Below are 25,571 nucleotides of genomic sequence, written 5' to 3' on the forward strand. Positions count from 1 at the left end.
ACTTTTTCAGATTTTAGTCTGTCCAGGCTACATGCTACACAAGAACATGCAAAGACTCTACACAACTTCTGAAGGCAGAAATCAGCTTAGCTTTTTCGATTTCTAAATATATTATGATATGGGTACAACATCAGCTACTGAAAGTGATTACCGCTTTTAAATTTTTGCTCACACAGTATTTAAAACTTGGAAGAGAACTGTACTACCTAGTCTTTATATTAACTCTTTAATCATGACTTCTCCCATCAACTAAGTGGCAGATTACTTTTTTTAAGCTAACATTTAAACTATTCTTTATTAATAGCTGCTCCAATGTAAACTCACTAATGGCTTCATTGCACAAATGGGTGGAGAAATAAAACTCAAACAGAAGAGAAGAAAACAATAAAATGAAATAACTAATACTAGTGTTGGATATAAGTTTCTCTGTGTTTTCTTCAAATATCAGAATTATCTATTTTCCCAAGGAAATTCCAGGTATTTCATCTTTAACTTTTGTAACTAAGGAACACCGCATGTGTAAGTTGCCAGAAATATAAGTTCATTAGTTACTGAACTTGTACATTTTAATGACAAAAAACATAGTACTGAATAATCAGAGAGATGTGACAGCACATCCGTTTTTGGAATCTTTGATTATACAGTATGAGACTGCTGTCATTATCACCATCTCCATAATACAGAAAAAGGAAATTATCTTTTGAAAGAGCGAGAAGGCTAAGAGGTGATCTCCTCCTGAAGTGTATTTATAACCACTGCCCTGCAAGGGAGCAGGGTTCCCGATCATCCTGCCTCCCTATGATGTAGCAATAGAGGATCCTGATGTGCCAGTACATCAACTTGTCAGAAGTGGCTAGAGCAGCATTAAACAGCAGTGCAGTGAGAGCAAGTGTTCAACGATGTTACAGTGCTGAGCATACTTAAAAGTTTGTATCAGTATGCTGCTGCTGAAGAGCCATCACTTTAGCTGCTAACTGCGTTTGTTGTGGTTTTAGATGGGAATGCCATGAGATAAAATGAACCGTTACAAAAGCCAACACCATGGAACACTGTATTATATTCATTCCTTGTACAGAACAAGGCAGAATAACAACAGTCCTGTCACCTGCCCATTGGTGTGAGGAAGAGAAGCCTGATTTGGAAACCCTCTATTGTGCCAAATTCATGCTCTGGCCATGAATTTCAATGAAATTTAAAGATCTGCTTATTCCTGGATTTCTTCCTTACCTCCCACCATGTTTCCCACACTGCGCCATTTCAACAATGCAGCAAATCCATTAGGCCCATTGGCTGGGGAGACCTCTGCCTGTATGGACTGCTCTTTCTAAACGGATCAGACTTTCTTTCTGTATTAAATCCTTGACTGTATTAATAATTGCTTTATCTCCATAGAATCCCTTTAAACAGTCAAAAACCCAAATTAACTTTTCTCTCCTTACATTGTAAGGTCTGTCTTAGCGTGTGCTTATTACATTAGCACAACCAGTCCTCTCCAAAACCAACTTCCCACAGAACACTTCAAATCTACATCCTCTCCTACTTGCTTCTGATGATATTCCTCATCCCTTTGTGCTGAACAATTGGAGCTAAGAAGATGATCTGTATATCATCGTGCTCTAAGTCAAGCTAGTATCTTGCTGGAGCATTTTGAGTTTCATTAAAATCATTTAGTTATGTACGAAGACCTTTCAAATAAAGAGAAAACTTTTGGGTCAAGCCCTCAAAAACAATGATGGAAGAAACTAATTTGCCATGACTATTTTTCAATATACCTTTCTATACACTTAATTAATTCAATGAGTGACTCAGCTGAATACCACAGCAGCTGACAAAAGCAACATGAGCAAATTTCCAACTTTTCCCAACTTTTGGCTTCATTAAACATGTTTCTCATTTAACATTAAAAATGTCCCTGGGTCCTGGGTATTTCTAAATTCTGTAATTAGTGACTATTAAATCCCTTTAACTTATTAGGTGGTTTTTAAAACTATCTTCAGCATTGTACTGCTATTCTAGTAACTAGCTAGACTAACAGAAATCCGTCATCCCACAACAGCCTTAGCCTTGCTGCAATGTGTCTCAAGGAGAGCCTGAGCCATCCTCTCTTCTGTCCTTTATCAGGGGCTGGAGGAGAGCCTGTCCACATCCAGCTCTTCCACAGCAGGCATTAAACTTGAGTGTTATGCCAAAGCATATGGTTAGCTTTAATTTTCTTTGCAAGCTCCCAGATATTTCCAGTGTGGTGTCCACCGTTTCTCTTGTAGAAGGAACCTCTCTTGAAGCCTTTTCTGTTCAGAAATTGCTTTGTTGGGCAGTCAGAATTTTCCTAAAGACTGTAAATAAAGAGAGGAGCACAACACTTTATAACCTAAAGCCACTATTAAATAACATCTGACTTTCCTAGAACAAAGCAAATTATTTTACCTTACTCAAATGCTTTGACCTGCCAAATACTGAATAGATAGATACACAACAGATACAAAGACTTATCACAAAACACTGGCGGTGGACAAGGAAGGGAAGCATTTGACACAGGCCACTACAGGCCAGCTGAATGACATCATAGACAGTATCACAACCCAGCAAAGAAAGATGTGCTCATCTTCCTGTTCCATCGATGTTACACACAGAAAATTACCAACTTTCTGTGTGCCAAAGGTGTGACCTGTTGCTGTCAATTGAAAAGACAGACATACTCTTCATTTATTTGCTCTATTGTACTAATTAAACAGGAGAGTTACGGGAACCTTTCATTCACCTCTCAGTACATATATTTTAAAAGAATTATATTCAAAAGGAGAACCATCTGTAGACCAACTCTGCAAGGCTGAACACCAGTGGCATTCATTCTTTAAATCTGATATTCTTTTGCCAGAAAACAGATGTTATGCAGCAACTTCAAAGCCATACGCAACTCGCAAACTGTGTGTAACCTACAGACTTCTCTACTGTGGTCAGCTGATGATTTAGACTACAGCTAAACAAGACCTGGACATTCACAAGGGGCCAAATGTGCCAGCTAATCTGAGCTTGCAACCACCCATTCCAGACCCCAGGTGCTCTCCCAAGTACTTTGTGCAACAGGGAGAAGACACTGGAAGGTTTTGTATCAGGGCACAACACTAAAATAAGGATAAAGCTCAACATTTGAAGATGGAGGCAGCGAACAACTGCAGACCAACATGTAGCATGAAGGAACCGAGAAAACACATTTAGGAAGCATTCCACCCCCATCTTTGCCCAAAAGAGAAGACAGCTCTGAAATCCTCCCACTCAATATCTAAACCATTTAAAAATAAAAATTTTAATACCCTCTGTGCAATTGGTTTAATATTCAACCAATGTCATGCTCAAATAAGACAATTTTTAAAAATGCTTAATCAGTCGTAATTTTTAGATGTCGTGGATGATACAAGCAGAGCAATATGTTCTATTGGATACCAAAGTCTTTTAAAATGTGAACCAACGTTTTAAAAAAAACATCTTGAGACTGGTAACATTCTGTGTTATTAAAGTTATCTCCCCTATAGTTCAGAAAAGACACAGGTAGGAGACAGGAAATTTTCCCATCTAAAACAAAAGCAAAGAGTTCTGACCTCAGAAAGCAGGCCAGTTGGCACTGAGATTGCTTGCTCATTCCAACAGCTAGCTGAGATACGAAAGCAGATATAAAGAAACCTAATTATTAACTATCATTTAGAATAGTACTTTATTGATCTATTTTTTGTTTTGATGATACAGCTGTTATTTTATAGCAAAAATCTATGCTTTGTCAGAACAGTCTGATTTCCATTTTATGACTGCTGAGCATAAAAAATAAAATGAAAATATATGTCAAAAAGGAAGTAAAGTTTTGTTTTAGATTTTAACTTTTTTCTTTTCCATGGGTCATAAAACCAAATAAAGTTGTGCTGCCAACAGTCCCATTGTTTACCTGCCACTGAAGACAAGTTTATGAATCTCAGGAGAGGCTGTTTCCCACCACGCTGCAGACTTGTAAGGAGCTGGCAACATGAAATGCCAGAGCCAGGCCAGAAGTGTCTCTCAATTAATTTTTTTTTAGAGTACTGATGAAAAGATAGTCCACAACAACAGGGACAAACCATACTGTCACAACTACCCAAAAAGCAACAGAATCAAGAGTCAAATGAGATCAAAAACGGTTAGTATACATGACTGTACCTTGGTCTATCATTTGGAAGATATAATTTATCAGTGCAAGCAGTGCAGCTTGTCTACTATATTTAGGGCTAAACCCAGATGGATTCAGTCAAGGAAATCTGAGGATTCTAGATGCCACCAGAGTCGCCTTGCGCACAAGCTTCCTTATAGCTTTCCCTAAAAAACAAAGAAATTCAAGACAAAAAAATGGTGAAAACTTTCCTCATCTAAGGATAATTTTTCAAGCAGGAACAAAACTGTTGACCCTGTAAGCAAGCAAGCACCTTGTTCTCCCAATCACTTTCAATAACAGAAAAATATTTCCTCAGTGGACACTCCCAGACTTACAAGAGTATAAGTCACAAGCCACAGCCCAGATCTTTCTAGCTCCTATATTCACTTCCATCACTGTAATTAGCTGAGACTCAAGAGAGTTTCCTCTCTCATACTCCTAACCTCAAAGAAGTAGGTACTATTTTTAGAATTACCAGGGAGATGCTGATAGTTGAGTCCTGATCTAAGTCATTGAAATAATTAAGTACCTTGAAAATTCCTTAGTGTGAAACTCATTGTACAGCTGTTGAAGGGATTCAACTGAGATTAATCAGTTTACCCTCCACCAGTAACAGTTTGCAGAATGCTTGTTGAAGCAGGTTTTTAAGAGGCATTAACTGCTTCAGTCAATAAATTTAAAATGGAGCCCAAAAAATCAGTTTACAGGATCTAGAGAACAGGTGCTCTTTCGATTTTAAAGGTAGGATCTTCCTAATGAAAAATGAAAAAGTGATAAGAAAAAAAAAATCACAAAAGCATACAAATAAAACTCTCTCTTTCAGAGAAATAAACTGTATTTCTGTCATCAGAACATAAGGAGAGGAAGTTAAGGAACCAATTTTATAGTAATATTGGCATTCAAAGCAGAGCAGCCCAAACTATCAACACCTCATCCCAGCTCTGTATAGCATCAAAGAGAAAAACCTCATGGATCCATACAGAAATATACTCTCCATTTTAATTTTATCTTTCACTTTTCTTCAAAAGCCTTTCTTTTATATAAGATACATTGGAAAGCAAATACATGCAAGTACTGAACAAAAAAAATCTATTATACGTGCCAGGATGATTCCAATACTTATTTACACATGCTTATATTTAAATTTGCAGACCTCTGAAATTCAGAAAGATGAAGTGCTGTATCAAAGCAGTTCTTTTTATGAAGGCATTTATCATTATGTGAATCTAGTCCAGACAGCAGCAATCCATTCAAGTTAGTTACTCAGGTGTGTATCTGCATGCATTGTACTCATGACAGTTTTCTTTCTACTTATATTTGCACTATTAAAAGCAGTACTTATCAGAAATGGTGCATCTGGATCAAGCACACAGTATTCTTTTGGCAGAAATGGGGCAAGTCCTCTGGGTATGTAGACCATCATATCACTGTTATAATTTCCAAAAGCAGCGGAGGAACGATACTTATACCAGCAGGGGACTGGTGTATATCACTACTTGCAAAGATTCAGTATAACCAGTGAAGAACTATCAGTATGTGCATACAACATGGGAAAGGTAAATAAAGCAACATGCAGCAAGCCATGTCTTTGAACAACAGATCAGTGCACAGAGTTATTTTTGTATATAACCAAATTTAAATACACTTCTCATCTCTTTCATTGCACTTTCCTTAAAAAGGCAGAGCTCAACTAAATGAAATCCCATTCCTTATGACTTGCCTTACAAGCTGGTGGCAAGTAGACATGAGCAATTATTAGCCAAGGATAATTTCTAGCTGAAGCCATATAGGAATATACATGTATTTTACATGTGACTGGAAAAACTACTAAAATTAATATCTTGCATTTTCATACTTTTGCAAGAACATCTATGCAACTGCCACTGCAGAAAATACTTTCAACAGCTGGAATATTTTTGTCCACTTTCTGGCTTCAGGATTTTAGATGTTCAACACTTTCTAAATTAAATCATGAATGACTGTGGTGCTTGAATAAAGAATAAACTAATTTATCTCTAGATCATCTATGCCACCACTGGAAAACCTCATCTAAGGATTTATTTGCAGCAGACAACTATAGAAGAACTCTGACAATTTGTATTTCTGTCATTTCACTAGGAGCCATTTGTTGAGGTTTTCCAGTTTACATTTTGAACCATCATCCCTTAATAAACTCACTATATCCCCATCAAGTGAAAACCCAGACCATTCAAATGCAGCATCATTTAAAGCCTCTCCAAGATTCAACTTCATCATTTAGTTACTATTCTTAGTCAAAGCCTTGATAACTAGGAATTGCTTTTGTTCATACTCAGTGAGAGCAGAAATATCATTATTCACTGCCAGCATTTTAGTCCACAGTGGGACATTATTACCTGCATACAGAAAAAGAAGGGGTACCGCATAAGGCTCTGGGAAAGAAAACAAAAGCTCTCATGACATTTCTGAAAGCAATAAGCAAAGGCTTCTTCAGGAGATCCTGGTATCCCCTGGGATAGAATTGTGTACAAAGCACACAGACAAAAAGCATTCCTAGAAGCAGTCTTTGCTTTTTTAATCTAGTTATTTCCAAATTCAAATATGTGTTTTCACATACTTAATGTTATCAGGTGCGTTGTCTAGAATTTGATGGCCTTTCAGTATGTCGCACTTTTACAAGTGTGATTTCTAAATTGAAATTTAAAAGTTTTAGTTGTGGTGTAGCCATGACTTCAGAAAGAAGTTGTTTTGTATAAAAGAATCAGTATCTTTTATTTGTCCTGCTGATACAGTTGCAGACAGGGTGGGTAGGAGAACAACCTTGCTGTCAAGCAGACAAGAGCTTCTTAAAACCTGCAGAAGATCCACAAAAGTCCATCCTCCCTTTTTGGATATTTCATCTATCAGAATATACCTCTCTCTAACTACCTTGTATTTCTTTTATCCCTGGATCACTGCAGCTACATATCAGCACCATTATGACTTTAAAATCCTTCTACATTACCTAGCAGTCTTCCAGAATTTTTATAATTAGCCAGATAGCAACACCAAAATTGAGAAAACAAGTAGCAGAGCCTGGTAATCTTCCACTAGCAAATAATACCCTGTCAGAAACATACTACCCTTTAGTAACACAACAAAAAACAAATAAAAATGGCCACAGAATAAAAATACCTGGTAATTTTTTAGCTGGAAATTACTGATTCCTTTGGGTTGATAAAACAACACAAAGAAAGTAGTCTACTGATTCAATTTTTATCATCATCCTCAAAAAGGACTACTGCTATTAGCACCATTACTAGCATTTAGTTACACATTAGAATATATACCATAAATGCAGACTGTGATAAATATTTTCTTGAAATTCAAATTCTGATGTTCTCCCAACCTCTATAGATTTTTCAAGCCAACAATAGCTGCTCTTTTGATTACAGCTCTAGCCTGTGTGACCAATTTCTTATTCTGGGCTGAATCATCACAAAAGCAAGGCAATTGGTTAAAAAAAAAAAAAGCTGAATACCATAGCAACTGGCTCACAGTCTTGCTAACATGCAGGAAGGATTTTTTTACTGGAACAAGAGCTACAAGTGAAAACACCAGGCCAAAAGCAGATCTGGTATAATATTAACAACACAACAGAACCATAGAAGTTGCTTAACCCCTCCCCAGTCTCTTCCCCGTAATACCTTTTGGGCAGAAGCAAATTTAGGTTCTTATTAAAATATAGTGTGGGGAACAAGGGAAAATGTGTGCCATGGTATTGATTCTGCATATATATATACATATATATATATATATATACACACATTGCAGACCCTTTGCCAAAACAAACAGGGTTAAATTTTGAAAAATCAAGTCATGGAAGTGGAACAATGATAGAGCTTGGTCTTCAGTTTTAATCAATAATTATATCACTCCATCATTTAAAGGGTTAAAAGTTTCTAAAGAAACACCTCAAAACATACTTAACTCTACATTGTCCAAGTTAGTGACTTCTTTTAATCAAAGTAACCAAGATATAGGTAAAAGAGACCATCATTTAATGACAATACCCTCAAGGAATTGCATCAGGTCTATAAGGAATACAACTCAAGCAGCACATTGCTCTGGAATAACAGTAAGAGTCTGTGTTGGGTTTATATGTCAAGGTTGGCGGGGGCAGGCTGCAGGGGTGATCTCTCTGAGAAGAGACCAGGAGCTGCCCCCATGTCGGATAAAGCCAGTCCCAGCCGGCCCCAAGACAGACTCAGAGCTGGCCAAAGCTGAGCCCATGAGTGACGCTGGTGGTGCCCCTGTGATAACGTATTTAAGAAAGGGTAAAAAAGCTGCGCAACAGCATCTGGGAGAGAGGATTGGGAAAATGTGAGAGAAACAGCCCTGCAGGCACCAAGACCAGAGCAGGAGGAGGCAGGAGGTGCTCCAGGCACCAGAGCAGAGATTCCCCGGCAGCCCATGGAGAAGACCATGGTGATGCAGGCTGTCCCCTTGCAGCCCATGGAAGTTAACGGTGGAGCAGATACCTACCTGCAGCCCGGGGAGGATGCCGCACCAGAGCAGGTAGAGAAACCCTGAAGGAAACTGCAGCCCATGGAGAGCACATGCTGGAGCAGGCTCCTGGCAGGAGCTGTGGCCTGTAGAGAGGAGCCCACACAGGAGGAGGTTTTCTGGCAAGAACTGTGGCCTGCTGGGGACCCATACTGGAGCAGTACATTCCTGATGGACTGTACCATGTGGAAAGGATCCATACTGGAGCAGTTCTTGAAGAACTGCAGCCCATGAGAAGGACCCATGTTGGACAAATTTATGAAGGACTGTATCCCCTGAGTGGGACCCCACACGAGCAGGGGAAGAGCAAGAGGAGAAGCAGCAGCAGAGATGAAGTGCAGTGGACTCATTGTAACCCTGGTTCCCCATATCCCCCTGCGCTGCTCAGGGCTGGCAGGAGGTAGCAGAAAAATTAGGAAGGAGTGAAGTTGAGTCTGGGAAGAAAGCGTGTGAGAGGAAGGTGGATTTAGTTTTGGGGTTTTTTTGTCACTAACCTACTAGAATTTTAATTAGCAATAAATTAATCTTTCTCAAGTCCGTTTTGCCTGTGACAGTAATTGATGAGTGATGTCCTTATCCTTTCATCTTATTTTCTTCCCCTGTCCTGCTGAGGATGGGGAATGAAAAAGCAGCTTGCTGGGCACCTGGCAGCCAGCCAAGGTCACCCCACCACAGAGTTCTGGCGTTAGAGGAAAGCATAAATCTCTCCTAGGCAACTGAAGCTATGAAGTCTTTGCTTTGAAGTAGATGTGCCCATCTGTTCTAGGTCAGCTATAATAGGTCATCAATGCATTGCACAGTGAAGAATTATGGTCCTGTCTCTTCTCCACCATGTTTGCAGTGGCTTCTACTTTGGAGACTCTGTTCGAGTGCATGATAAGGACCCTTACTGAGTTTGGCTTTATAGGCCAGGAGAAAAGTCAGCTCTGTTCTTCTTTGTGCATCATTTAAGAGGCATTCAAAACATGCTATGAAGTAACACTTTGTCAAGAAGACCAAGTACAATGCCCGCAGCACAGCTGCCTAAACTGCTTTTAATATTAGGGCTAATTTTTAAACTAAAGAAGTCTGAATTAAGTACATAACTCCACAGTATCAAATTAATTTACTTGATCTCTACAGGCATCATTCCTGAGCTTTTACTGGCATTAAGGAGTCTATAAGCCACTCACACCTATGAAAATCCAAACATTTTTTTCCAATTAAAATGGAGGGGAAGAGCCTTACCTTGGGTTCCTGAAAATAGTGGCCTGATTTTCTATTGACAAAATAATGAAATATGGAGTAATATATTTGCTAATTTTTTTTTTTTTTTTTGATCTGACAAGAAATGGCCACAAGATTCTTAAGGTCTTTTGACCCTCAAACTCATGCAGTCTCACAAGCAGTTTATGGTCCCAGGAAACTCCTCCAGCAGAGACCACAGACCTTGACTTAACAAAACATGCTTTGTTCTTTGGAGGCAATTTCATCATACTGGTAAATTGCTTGACATGTTATACCCATGTTGCTGTTTTGTCTCAGACCTCTGATATATAATAATTCAGACAGCAAATAAACCTAACTATAACCATACATTTGTGCTTGATATGTATATATCTCAAGGTATGTCTGTATTCATAATATATAGGGTGTATACAGACTTTTTCATGCGCTACTGAGAGCTATGTACCTATCTCTGAAAGTATGCTTGTCCTTTATCTTCCAAAAGATATTTGTTTTATTTTAAAGTCACATTTTTACTTAATTCACATTCTGTAAAACAGTACAAAACGCTGTAGTTTGGTTCCATAAACAGCATATACTTGTCTTTTTGGTATCTCAAGTAGAAATAGGAAAAGCAGGACAAACAGAATCCAAGAAATTTATCAAAGCTACATTCAAAGTTTTGGTTGCCCTTGATTTTAAAACATGGGAGTTTCCGACACTTCCCTTACTCATCAGATAAGTATGGTTGATGGGGTGATCATAACAAAGTGCTAGCTCTTGCCCATTCCCCACAGTTTCAGAATGCAATTTTTGGTGAGTGTGTTTTATGAAATGGTGCTCTGTGGTTAGTATCATTCATGCAAGAACACTCTGTCCGAAAAAGCATCCTACATACCAACATGGTCCTGTAAGTGTGGTCCTATCACATACAAGGTCAGATTTTGTTCTCATACCACTAATTCTATTCAACCTATGTCGATGACAATCTATTCTGTTTTCCAAAAATAGCAAATTTGCTCTGAAGAGCTTACAATCTTAAGTCAGAATCCAAAGAGAAGAAAGAGAGCAGGACAAGCCAGAAATATGGTTACCCATTCCGCGTACTTACACACACACACTTTTGCCTATATAAATTAGAAAAATGTCAATCAAGGACAGTAACTTATTACAACAACAAAGGTCAGACTCAAGGAGGGGTGGGATACCAAATTGTCTTTGACCTCAGCTCTGAAAGAATTCTTCCATGCTCAAAGTGGCATGAAAGATACGAGAAAGATGCAGTACCGCAGCAGAGAGCCAGTGACTGAAAGACACAACAGTAAGGCCAAAACTAGCGCTTGAGATAGGACACCAAAGGAAAAAGTAACCTAATCAGTAACAGTTATAACAATGTCTCCAGGTGTTTCAAGAGCTTTGGGAGAGGGCAACACAAATGCTCACAGTGTCAGTGAGAATGCTGCTACTCTATTACCCTTCATTCACCTAGGAGAAAGGCATTATTTGAGCATAAATACTTATATTGTTCTTGTCACAAGATTTATTATGACAAAATAATTATTTCATAGACAGTATTATCAGAAATTTTAAAAGTAATTGAACCACCAGGTTTTTTTGTCTTTGGGAAAAAAAAAAAAAGGAAACTGTTTAAGAATCCGTATCTGGATGTTAGCACAGCTGACGAGTGCCTGGAAGCCATTCATTAATGAGAAGGAAACTCAGTGGTAAGACAGTAGAAAATGTTCCTTCCAGTACCCAGTCCTGCTGATACAGCTAGGGCCTAGGAAAAGTATTACAGAAGTATTAAACATAAAAAGGGGCATCTTAGCAGGAGCACAGGACACTCAGATAAAACGCAATCTGCCTGGTTACAGTGCAGTCGCAGGAAACATCTAAACCATCAAACAGATGTGCAGCACACATCGTATGTTATTACAATGTTCTAATGTAGAACCTCATTCTTTCCCATAATATTTAGACTTCTGAGTTCAAAAGTATGTTGACCTAGACAGTTCAAGGTGTTCTGCAAACCAGATAAAGGTGTTTGATTAGTTAATCTCAAAAGAAGCTGTGTTAAACTAGGAATTTAACACAGATGAAACTATCCAAAAACTCTGTCGAAGGTCCCCTGTGTTATACACAAAGAACAGCAGCCCAGAAGTATGTAATGTTACCTTCTCTGAGTAGCTGTTCACCCCACTATGAAAATGATAAACCACAGCAATGATATTAGCTAATTTGCCAAAGGGCACCTGTAGAATTAGTAGCTAAGTAAGAATAAGAACAGTCAGTACCATTTCATGCCGTTTTCTGCAGTTCTGTTAAAAAATACAAACAAAACGATGGTGTGTGCAACAGTTACTCAGCATGTGAGAGACAGAAAAAAGAGAAACAAAGAAAGAGAGAAAAGGCTACATGCCTTTACCTTTATTGTAAGTATTTAGAGTTTGCATCATCTTTGGGACATCTTAGACTCTAAATAACAACATTTAGAACATGCAGTATATAGGTGTGCCACTTCCTCTAGGACACAGTTCTTTTCAAAAATTTTTATTCACTGCTTGTAAAGTGACATAATACAATTAATGAACTGTAGACATCTTTATCACATCTGCTTTTTGTGGCTTCCAAGGTCCATTGTCATAAGGGCTCCCTTCAACCAGCCATCTGGGATGAAAACAAAAATAAGTGATAGGCATCCTTACCTCCAAGCCCATCTCCAGAATCAACCTCATAGATGCTCTCCCCTTCCATGTTGTCTTTAGGACGCAGCAGAAAGCAAGATCTTCCTCAAGTGATTTGCTTAGGCTCCGGAAAGAAGCTGAATCCACCCACTCTGCAGCCAGCAGGTGATATCTTTCAAACAAAAACATAAAAACAAAGCCATTGATCCATTTCTGCTCTACACCAGGGAAGTAATTTAATTTCTCCCTTAAGCCCCCAACTTTCAAAACTATGTGTCAGTTAGTTCTACATCCAATATCTCAGCTCCCTATATCAAAACAGTCTTTTCAGTGGGTACCTGAGCTCCTTTCTGCTTGTAAATTCAACTGCCATTCACAGTACAAACCCTCCACCCCATACAAAGAGTTTGCATCAGCCCAAATTCCAGGACTATATTGAGGGGAAAAGCCTCTGCATGGATCCACGCTTATTCATATGGCCTGACAGGACCAGGATTGGGCAGTATGGAGCAATATACTACCTGTCTATAGGATTAGCTCTTCTCTTGGTATGCTGTGGGTACTGTGAAACCAAATTACATTCGGGTTGCAAACAACAGTACTGACTGAAAGCACACAGATCATGTGGGATCGCTTTCTTAAGACTACTCTTAGGGTCACTTTAACTTTAGGCAGAGAGCGCGTCTCAGTTTAGCAATGGACTTGATTTGCAGATGAGTGTAAAGAAGAAAAGTGGAAAGATGGGTGTGGACAAAAGAACAAACCCACCTCTTGGTTTATGTACGAGAAAGACAATAAAGGAGCAAAATCTCTTTTCCCTGAACTGAGCCTGAATAACTAGTTGTTTTTCTATTGTTCTGCTCCAGTGTAGCTAGTTTTTACCACCTCCTTCTCTTTTTGAATAAGAGAAATAACTCTCAATGAATTAAAAAAAAGTACTAATGAGTCAGGAAACATCCACTCATTGGTGCCTTTGAGAAGCAAAAAAAGAATCAAAAAGCAATCAGAACATCATGGAGTTACTAGAGTAGTTTTGCAGAAGCAGAGAACTGTCAGATGCTGATGATCCAGACAGCAAAGCAAGGATGAGCTCCACAACTCACCCCCCTATGTAAGATTTGCAATCTGATTATTTTTAAAACAAAGGAAAACAGAAACCAAAAGCCATCCCAAAAAAAGCACAGAGGCTTCTCTCTGCCACAAATGAACTCGGACAGGCCAAGAATGTAAAACACGATGAGAGAATGATGATCAAATACATGAATGATGTGATACACAAAACACAGTTCAGGTACCATTAGTAACTTTAGAGCTAGTCACGGAGCAATGTATTGGCTGTCTCCTTGCAGTTTCAAATGAGCAAATAACAATTAACTTTTATTTGCAAGTCTCTGGCCCTCTCTTTTGCATTTCCATGTCATTGAGTGGCATTCAAATTGTCCCATCCCACCCTACTTTATTGAGAGGGTAGAAAAGGGAAAAACGTTCTGTATTAACATGAACTGCCCTGTAAGTTTTGTTCAACTCCCTTCTTCAACTTCCTATCAACAAGAAAGCAATAAATATTATAAATAAATCTGTGTTCAGACATCAAGTAAATGAAAATCAATAGTTCAAGTACTATGTCATTTGTTGATAAAAAGAAGGGCATACCTAGAAGTTTCACACCAGATGACCTCTACTTCTTCAACTTCTTCAAGCATCTCTCTCAGCATCTGCATGTTTTTGTCGATTTTCCGCTGGTTGAGCCAGTGTGGGTGTACGCCATGTAACAGAGCATGCATGGCACTGCAAAACACTGAGCAGGCTTTCCATGGAGCAAAATTGTAGTATAGCCATCTTACACTGCTGATGCCTCTTCTTAAACTTGCATCAGTGATTCAAGGTGTTCTTCTAAATCAGCATTCATATTTTTCAGCAGGTATGCTACTGCAATTTGCAAAAGACTGAAGACCGAGAAAGGATCCATAATAATGCTGATTTTTAGTGATGAAGTATCCAGTGCAAAAATGTAGTTTGGTAGAAAAAAAAAAAATCCATACATTTTATTTTAAAAATATGAAAATACTTACCAAATAAGTAACTGGAACACAGCAGTTATAGTATCAAGCTCTGGCTGCATATTCATACCTGAAATATGTATGTTCTAAATGCTGATTTAGGATACTCACAAGAACATTAACAATCATGGTTCTTGTTTATAAAAGCAAACGCCATCAAGCAATGAACATTGGATTCCCATGATCAAAAAAGCTCTACTGTAGATGTCACAGGATTTCATACTATTTTTACTGGACAAATGGGTCAGATGAGCAAATAACCATAATTTGAGAAAGTCAACCACAGCCTTTCAAATGAAAGAACTTTTCTTGCAAGTTTCCTTTGGGAAAGGTCGTTTTATTCTGCTCAGATCTTCTCATCGCCAGCCCTGGGTCTTATGACGAATGCTACAGTCCTACCACGCAGGAATACAGAAATCACGTTTCTATAAAGTAACTAGTGACCAAAGGGCACTGCGCAATGTCTAAAAACTAAACATTGCATTTTTATCCAAGGTTTCTGCCTACGTATCTGGAGAAAAAATAACCCGTGTCCAGCATAAATACCTACTTCTACATCTACTTAGACACAGTGTGTTAAACAACCTAAGTTGTTCATCCATCTATAAACAAAAATGTGTCTCCTTATGAAAAATCCATGAAGTGTCTCATTTTGCCTTATAGTAATGAGTGAAATTAAGTACGTGTGCCTTTTCAAAACCTGTAAGTGTAGAAAGTAGTAAACTTCAAGACATTCAACGCATAAGGGTTGATTACGGTTGATGATGATCTTGATGATCTCAAAGGTCCTTCCCAACCTTAATGATTCTGTGATTACTAAAATTAGATATCAGTATTGTGAAATACTAGCATTTCAGTGCAAGGCTACTGAGACATTAAGCAGAACCGAAGTCTTTGCTGCCTAGTTAGAAAATTAATATAATTATTCTTATGGAAAACTGAGATTAAAAGAAGAGAAACAGAAGAAAACCTGGTTTTAAATAATTTATTATTTTACATATATTCCTTCTGAAACAAGTAATTTGTCCTTTATTACACATTTGCTATCTCTTCCCCGCATCCATACAAATGTTGCTTTTAATAACATTTCACTCACAGCTGAACCATTTTGGGGAGGGGAGGGACTGCGGGTGGATACGAAATCCCCTATTGTCTGTTCCCTGGCTATAAAACCTTTTAAATTAAAAACTGAAAGCAAACTGACACAACATTTTGTACCATTTCAGTATTACAATACTGAAATCTAGAGCTGCTCAAATGTAATCACAGCAGTGAGGTAACCACAGAGGTGGAATGCTTAGTGCTTCACGCTTGGCTGTGTTCACTGTGAGTTTACACCTTCTACTAGGGAGAGAAAAAACCTGAAACGTTCCAAGTTAGCCTTATTGCAATGGAAGAACTCCACAGCAGACAAGTGGTGAAGAATGAGGTATGACTAAAGCTGTTTTAAAACAGATAGGATGCACTAAGGAGTTTGATACTGTTAAAATTATTGATCAGTTGAGTTTTACAGCACCGGACTCCTTTGGTCACATAGTTTCATTTTTTGGCAGTCTTTGCTTCTTGCTCATCCAAATCCTTTCCTCTGAGACGGTACAGTAGGTCCCATTTTCCATCATCACACCAGAGAGTGAAGCCACCTGAGACCAAACCATCATTTGGTGCTGGCATCTGGTCCTTGAAAATGCTATCATGAAGGGGAGGAAAAAAAAAAACCCAACGAACGTGTTTGCCTAAGTTTTGTAATCTGAAGTCTTTGTCAGTTACTAGGGAAGCTGTTTCTGTTTCCCTCTGTTGAGGGAAGAGCACACAGAAGGAGGCTTGGGAAGAGTCTCAGCAAGACCAGTTGCTCACAACTTCTGCCTGAGTGTAGTTTGCAGAACCATCCAAGTCAGAGCAAGGCAGCAGGTGGCAGGAAGATGAAGTCAGAACTGGGTACTACTTGGATTATTTTCTTTTTTTTCCCCCTCAGAGCAGTTAAAGAAGCCTCACTGCTGTTTTAACATGTGCCAAGGATTTATATTCCCAAGGAGCTGTGCAGACAGGAGAGCAACAGATGAATTCCTATTATTAGTTGCCTTCTTCAGACCAGTGTCTGACCCCAAGCGCTGTACAGTGGAGTGCGCAGAAGCTGAATATGCTATCTCTGTACTTGCCGTGCAATCCCACGAACTGGAAGAATCCCCAGCCACAGATACAGCGGTGATTTCTGATCTTTTTGACCTCCCCGAGTTTGAGAAAGCCCAATCAAATGTAAATGACTGTGGCCCCTTGAATTTTCTGGAACTATCTGGTTAGCCCTCCAGCTGCAGATACTGGCTTTTGGGAATAAATCACCACTAAAGTAACAGAATACTACCACTGGAGCATATGTACATTACGATAACATCTGAAAAAGCACAAACTGTGTCACAAAAATCAACGTATGATAAGAATATATATATACCTACACACTAAACTGTCAGAGAACTTTACAAGTTTAATTCTCCAATTAAAGTCAGAAAGATCATACAGTTTGCTAGATTTTGCAGCAAGTGCTGAGCTAACATGCCAGAATTAAAATGCAAAGGGAAGACCAAAGTCACCGCAGTAGCACACTTCTCTGCTAACTCAAAGCCCCCGGCAGTCCCAAACACATGTTGTAGGTGCACTTTTTAAAACAGCTTTTTTCACAACAGATTCCTATATAACGCCAAACTTGTAGGCTGCAGCTAGACAGACCTTCCCCTGAAGGGGGGAAGGGTCTTTTCAGGTAGTTTATATTAAAAAATCGTTCATCTACCTTCCCCTCCCTCCATTCTTTTCTCTGCACATTGCAGAGGGCACAAATGGTGAGACTGCTTCCCACTCTCTGCTCACCAGCCTCTTCTGTTGTTTGTTGGAAACACCATTTTTTAATGTTTTGCACTGGGTGTCATTAGAGAATGATTCCATGTGAGAACATACTGGGCATGAGAATTAGGTGGCTGCAGAGACTGACTCTGCAGCTTTTAGGAACACATCTGATGTCAAGGAGGATGCAAAAGTAGAAGAATACCATATTTCTAGCACTATTATGTTCTTATACCAAACTTACCACAGGAGCAGAATAAAACTGATTGTTAATTCTTCCATCTAGTTCCCCTATCTTGGGGCAGAGTGGGGAGAAAAGAAAAAAATGTGAAAATCTGTATTACTGCATCAATACAGAGGAGGCCGGTGCTAGATCTACTTCTGAAAAGGTTCTGTTCCTCAAAGTTTACTGTCAGCTGGACCTACAGTGAATTATCAGTAATATAGCTGTACTAGTCCTGTGCCTCTGCAGGCAGCCAACCTCACACATGGAGTCCTGCTCAACTAGTTATTTTTGCTTTCTCTTCATTTCCCTCATTTGTCATAGGAATTTATTCAAAGTTAATGAATCAGTCCAAGATTCTTCATACATATTTAAGTGTTTTTCAAAAAAGAAATCTACATTTTGGAAATGGGTAGAAATCTTGCCTTCAGTCAGGCATAACCATGCTTGAGTTAGTCCTGCAGTAATACCCTAACAAGAAGCCTTCCTGACTACCAGACTTGATAATCATAATTCCTTCCTAACAAGGCTTTCAGTGAGACAGTTTTATTATTCAGAGAAAGTCTGAGTTGAATAGATTCACCTCATTTCACCACAAAGCTGCATTTTTCTGAGATATGTCCATATGGAAATTTCAAGGAAGTCAAAAGAAAGTTCATTATGCACACGGGCATTTTAAACACTGACAAAATCCTCAGTTTTCAATACCTCAAAACAAGCTCCAACGTCAGATTTTTCAAACTAAGATCAAGTGCTAAGAAAATGGCTTACTGGGAACAGCCATGAAAGGAGATCCAGGTATTCTAAGCCTGCAAAATACAGTTCAGGGAGGGGATTAGAATCAGTACCAACCGATGAATTTCACAACTTACATTCCTCCAAAACATCCACCTGAGAATTGGAAAGAGGAATGATCTCTAAGTCTGATATACTTCATTTCTGCACATATTTTTTTTTCTTAATAGAGTTTATATTTTCAAATAATTGCATACCTGGTTTACCTGCACTGTTTTAATGGCTCTCACCACACACAGCACTTAGCTTTCCAATTGCTTTTCTTTACATACATATTGTGACTGCTGCGAAGAAAGTTATTTCATGCACCAGTGTGCAAAAGGGTTGGCAATTCAGCCTCCATTTTAGTGTAAGAAAGTACCACAGAACGTTTGACACAGAAGTCTCTTCCTTGTGGCCCAGTGCTATAAGCTACGGTATGAACAGTGCACTGCAAACCAAGAATTCCCATCAAGCAAACACAATGCCCTCTGTTATCCTAGAAAAATAATTTTTCAATTTGGTTCCTCTGCTAATGGCAGAAACAGTAACTCTGACACGTGCAGGAACAGTAGAGGCCAAGCTAATGTTCATAAAGCCACCTGATAATGTCGATTATGATCTGAAAACATACAGTGCATATTATGGTTTCTGCTCTAGGCATACTAATTCAAAAATGGAAGGCAGGGCATTATATCAGAAATATTTTCTTTAAAGATGTGTCTAAGAAGCCAATTTCTGTAACCTAAAATTTATTATATAGTTACTAGAAATCTGTGTATTGCAGCAAAGATTTACCAGAGAGTTAGAGATCTTTGACATTTACACAAATTGATTGCTGCACACAGTGTGGATCTACTATCATTACTAACACGAAGTACACCTCAAACAAAACAAAACCCCACAACCCACAAAGAACACCTTAAAAACACCCCCAAAACCTATCTCCTTGATTTTAGTGACTTTTCAGTTTACAGTCTAAATTCCTTCAGTTCAACAAGATGATGTGTTGCACATTAGAGACAAAGCTAACAAAGTAGCAGGATTTTTCTATTTCTAGTAGGATTGTCTACTTCCAAAGCAGAGAAACTATATTCCACTTTGAAACCCATATCCTTATGAGAATTAGCAATGACTCTAAGAGCATATAGCAAAAAGAAAGAAATAATCAATATATTGATCAAAACATGGTTTGCCAAAAACTGTACAGAAATCTGATTAAATAAGGGAGACATAAAGTAATAACAGAAAAAAGAACAAGTGAAATAATAATTTTAAAAAACACTTTAGTATTAGCATGGTTTTGCTTAGAAGCTTGCAGGACAAAAACAATTTGCTTTCGTTAGGTTTTAGCCGAAGGCCTAAATTAAGCATGCAATACATACTTAGAGTATTTTCTCATTTGCTTTAACATTAATTTTCAAGACAATGTTGAAAAGCTGAATTTATGCCTAGCTGTAGTTTTTATAACCAACCAAGAGAAATTTAGTTTGTATGCTACAGCAACTGTGGAAATCAATTCTTAATCTATGACCTTGCTTACCACAGCTTGAAGCCTCGCAATAAATAAATGCCTTGAGCTACAAATAAGAAACATTTGGTGAATCAAAGAGACAAATAACACAAATCTATATGTGTATATACAGCATTAGAAAGGTCATATAAAATACAATATTGGCTCTTTTCTTGCTCTAACATAATCATGTTTGAAAGGCAGGACACAGTAATTGGCTGCATTAATACCCAGGTGGTGAATAGTCACGAGTACCTATTTTCTTTTCAAATGACAATGTTCATCCTTTTTGAGGACTTCTCGTAGCCTGCCTGTTTTTTTAGTATGGACAATGCTACAATGCTTAGAAATACAGAATCTCTGAAAAATACCTATTTTCTTTGTCCTAGCATATGCAAAGACTTTCTCTAATGTACATTTAAGCTTCTTTGTGAAATTGCTCGGTGTTTCATCACTAACACAGGTAAAAAATGCCAGAGCTCATATGTTAACCTGCACTTAGTCACAACTACCCTTCTTTCCAAGCCAAACCTCTCAAATCCTCACCCTATATGTTATTAAGTATTTCTCCCAGGAGTATAAACTAAAAGAAAAAAGCACCTATAGCAATGTCTCATTATTAATATTTTACAATTATAATTCACAGAACATCACTGTAAACAAACCTGCACCTCTTTAAAAACATACCTTCTATTCTTGATGTATTTGATTGACTGTAGACTTTAAAATTGAGTAGTACAAAATAGCACTACTTCAGTTAATTTCCCTCTCTTAATTGTCTCCTTCCTTTTACACTGGAATTCAAATGTGAGTGTGACTGACACTCCTTTTTAGATTAGCATGGCATTATTAGTTTGCACAGCAGGTGACCAAAGTAACTGATGGGAAGGTTTCCCTTATTTTAACCCTAAAAAAAGGATGTAATCTAATACGAAATGAAAGAATTTGGAGATTCATAATTACCTTTGAATTGGAATTCTACATAGAAACCAAATCAGAAAAAGACTTGCTTCCTTTAAATATATTGAAAGTTTTAGTTAAAGCAGATCATTAGGTCCTTTCTAATGTTATATTTTCACAAGATCCTTAACACGTTCTGATCAGTTCTCAATCAGTGAAAGTTTTGCCATTAAAATAAACAGAAAAGATCAAGAACCAAATTGAAATGCCCCTCTTCATAAAAGCCACAGCTGCAGCCTCCAAAGGAATGTATTTGTGCCTTTGTGGCTTTCAGGCATTAATGTCAGGCACCAACACTCCCTGTACAGGATGGAGAAAGACACTGCATCTCCTGATACGGGACAGAATTTGGAACAACTCTCAGAATACCTGACCAAGCAGTCTGTATAACAGTTAACTGGGTGTACACAATTTAAAAAGACAACATACACTTCTCTTATTGTAACATCAGCTTCTTTTTTTTTTTATATTAGTTGATGCTTTTCACTGAAAGGACACTGAACAGAAGAGCAGCTTAATCCATTTTCATTTTCTTTATAATGTCAGCAGTAACACCAAACCAGCTACTGAAAGACAGGGGGAAACATTTGGGGTTTACAGTCTGTGGAACAGGGGAAAGTATGGTAAAAGAATGACGTTGAGGGAGCCAGTGATAGGTCACAGTCCATTGAATTTATTTTCAACTACTTTTAACTTCATCCTTAATGGAAGCCTTTAAAGAAGTAACAAGCCACTTATTTTGGAACCAGAATTGTCATCTCACTTAGGGAGGGAAGATTAATTAGCAATGAATCATATTGCTCACAAGCATCATGCTTCTTGGGAGCACCCAGTGTGGGACAGCAGTACTGATAAAACCAAAAATGCCATCAGAAGAAAAGCTAGACTTACACTAAAATTACTTGGCTCATCCTACTTAGTTCTACCTACAAGCATAGGCAAGCCTCAACTAATACCCAAAAAATAACTCAAGAGACTTCTGAACTTCTCTGAGGAAGCATTGCCTTTTTTCCCTAATGTATGGATTTATTCCAGGCTAAGGGCAACTTTTGTGGAAATGATGCCAAGTACTTATTGCTCAGAACTGATGTCTAGAAACAGAGGAGAAACTCTCACATTCCAGATGCACACAATGTTTTCATACTGAAAAATAAGCTGTGCTTGAGCCTACCCCAGAACTGACTGAACTGACCAACAACTAAAGCAGAGCAGGAGGAAGTCCGATTTCTCGCACGGTTTTCCATAGCCCAAGAGCAGGAATTTTAGGTTGGCAATGACCTGTGTGTCACGCCTAGCTGGAGAGAAGAACTCACATTCCAAACAGAAGCCTCTCAGGTAAAGCAGTATTTTACAGGTATATGCAGCATATGCAGTTCCCAAATTTCCAAAGATTCTGCGAATGGCGTTTACCAGACCTCTCTGCAGCTGTTTGTGGGAACGGGCAGGTATCAGCACAGCAGCTGCAGAAGTGGGGAAGCCTTCCCCAGAGGCAGTCCTCCGCACAGGCTGGAGCAGCCCTCGCTAACTTTGAGACCCTCTCCTCAGCACTCAGCATCAGTTAATACTGACTCCCTGCCCAACTCCACCTGCTGTGTCCTATCTGGCATTTTAAATTAGTTTTCATGTTAGACTCTTAAAGAGTTTGCTCTAACTGCAGGAGAGTTGCTTAGTTTATTAATTTGGGTTAGAGGAAACTACTTCCTCACCAAGAAAACATCAAATTTACACTACAATGTACCATAACATTATTATATTATAATCTATTATAATCTATTATTATATCTATTATAATCTATTATATAGATTATAATCTATTCTTAGATTATAACCAGTGATGCTTACAAAACAATTTAAGATTCAATATTTGTGAAACAAAGCAATGTATTCACTGATGGCTTTGTATCAGCATAAATGACTAATTACTTTAATCAGGAAGCTCAAAAGATAACGAACTTGATTTATTATAAATACAGGGGCTTGCCCTCATAAAAATTACTTGCTCTGCAGTTCAGGACACATATTGATTTATGGCACTACTTGTAATTCTCTTATTTTTTATTTTAACATTTAATAATAGGTGAAAAATGAATTAAAGGTAAACCAGAGCAAGACACGTTCCCAATATAACTGTATTCAATTCTACAGCAATACTCATACATTATCTATATCCTAATATTTCACTAATAATAAGGACACAAAACTATTTTGAAAAACATGCAGAGAGTAAAAGATTAATTTGGCCAAGATTACAGAAAGAGTGAATATTCTTGCCTTTCTCATACATGACTGTTCATTATTTAGTGATACCTGACATCTTTTGCTGAGACCAGCTGAACACAATTCAAATCCAATTTAGCTAGGGGTAACGGGGAGTCATAAAAAAACCTCTGGAGAGATTTTGATAATCTCATCTATCTAACTCATAGATTATGAATCAATTATGGCATAGGATCCCATCAGAGAGACAGCGAGCCTGAATCTGCCTGCAGTCTGGTAGTGGACAAGCAAGTATGTCAACATCTTTGCTGCAAAGCCACTTTGGAAACCACTTGCTCTCTCCTGATCCCTGCACCACCAGTCCTTTACCTCACCTGAGGGCCATTTACAGACAGAGAGGGCACTTATTAAAGCATGTCAGGTCCCCATGACAAGGCTTATAGATTTATTGCACTACAGTTCAGACTACACAATACAGTTACAAATTTTTACAGTACATATCTTTTAAATAAACACAAAAATCATCCACGTCTAATTTACTTACACTAAGATTAAAAGGTTTAGGGCTCTCTCATCCACCTGAAGTCCTCTAAGTTTGTCCAAACACAACAACTGCCATGGATTCTCCATTTCTGCATATGTATGTTGCAGATTTTTGAGGAACACTCAGGTGCATTTCTGTATGTTTTGCTGCACGCGTGAAGGGAGAACCAGCATGCCAGAGATCAGAAGAAACATTTTCCGTAATTCACTGGTAACCAGCAAAGTTCTCTAGCTTATGTTTTGGGTGTAATCGCTGGAGCCCCAGGGTGTCCAAGGAGACTGTCCCACAACTGCTCAGTCAGTTATTATAGTGGTAATGATTATTCTTGCATGGGTATGTGCCAAAAACAGTGATTAACGGCAACATAAGAACACTTTCAACATGAAGAATATTTTCATAGGAAGATCTGCTTGATCTAACTTCAACTCTGAGCTCAGCTAAAACAAACTATATTCCTCAGGGCACTGCAACAAACTGATTATCATCAAATAAAGACACTTGGCAGCCAGGTTCACATTACAGCTGCTTCTTGTGCTGACCAGCACGGTCACCATGAACTCATGTTCCCTCTGTTTTCATATATGCTCACGTTGTCACTTGTCTTGTACTTAACACTAACATTCCTCTGGGCATAAACTACCTCCCTTGTGTGTGTTTACAGAACCAGCTGTGCCTAGTGACTCTTAGTGTATAAATAACAAGAAAGATATTAATCTGATCATGATTTATGGCAGAGAGTTGTACAACATACTCAATTAAATGTCTGCATTATTGAAGTCAATGGAAATTTTTATTCTTGACTCTCGGGTTCTCCTATTGTATCGTCAGGGTTGGTACCTTCTTGGTACAAATCTTCTTTCACATAAAAAACTTTTTTAGTCACCCATCAATTCTGATAGTTTGCAGTTATTAGTACAACCACATAAAATGGGAGTAAGAGTAGTATTTTCACTTTTGTCAAATAATCTCTGTCAAGAATTTCTTCCAAGCCTGGTGGCACACAAAGTCCCAGAATTCAGATTAATGCAGTTTGGAGGATACCCATCAAAACATTACTAAGAGACATCTGCTTCGATCTATGAGGGGCACACATGGGACTAACCTCTGCTATATTCTATAACCACTCACTGATGACCAGACACGAAACCCCACTTTTGCACAGCTCAGAAAACCAGCATGCTACTATAGCAATTAGAAAAGAGATCAGAAAGTGTGGGGTACCTACCAATATAACACAGGCTTCCAAGACATTCAGTCAGACTCAGATAGCTCAGATAGCTCTCTGATGGCCTGTGAGAAATCTGGGAGATCTTGAAAAGCCACTGACATCTGAAGTCATGCTACCACTCATGTCTGAAACTGCATACAGAAGTTTTAAGGACTGCTGATTAAGATTGTTTATTTTCTTTGTTGGATTTTTCAGTCACATGACTGGTTTCATACTTAAATCTCTTTCAAATAAAGGTGTCATTCTGTGACATGAACCGTCTGGAGTTCTGCTTTTTTTTTTTTTTAATCCACAGTATTAGAGGTCAGGCAGAGGCAAATGTTCAGGAAAGGATTTGGAACAAACTAAAAAAGAATGAGAAATATAAATTCAAACAGAATCTGACAGAAGTGGAATTCTCATCCACAAAATGAAATTCCAGTATTTTACACAAAAAGAAACCATTAATTGCTAAATGGATATTCATCGGACAAATCTGGGTTATATACAGAACTATTATGGCAGTGACAGTAGTGCTACAGAGTAGCATTTACTGGCATCATGAAAATTATTCCAACCTGCAAAACTCTTTTAACTGAGTTTATATTATAAAAGTAATATTTGTTTTGAACAGAAATGTTATGTTAAAGCTA

At 38.2% G+C, this 25,571-nt stretch overlaps 1 protein-coding gene across 3 annotated transcripts in view; it reads right to left on the reverse strand.

Annotated features, from left to right (window-relative positions):
• The window catches only part of PPP2R2C (protein phosphatase 2 regulatory subunit Bgamma), a gene marked incomplete at both ends in the record, with an annotated part of 144,196 nt that overhangs the window by 84,442 nt on the left and 34,183 nt on the right, over window positions 1-25,571 (reverse strand). The window contains one exon of one of the 3 annotated variants that reach the window (XM_081998786.1): window positions 8,863-8,866. The exons of the other annotated variants lie outside the window; for them this stretch is intronic. Coding sequence (XP_081854912.1) covers window positions 8,863-8,866 — 4 coding nt within the window. The remainder of the gene's footprint in view (window positions 1-8,862; window positions 8,867-25,571) is intronic. 3 annotated transcript variants of the gene reach the window in all.

Source organism: Phaethon aethereus, assembly GCF_964289735.1.
Source record: "Phaethon aethereus genome assembly, chromosome: 4".
In the NCBI taxonomy this organism is placed as follows: domain Eukaryota; kingdom Metazoa; phylum Chordata; class Aves; order Phaethontiformes; family Phaethontidae; genus Phaethon; species Phaethon aethereus.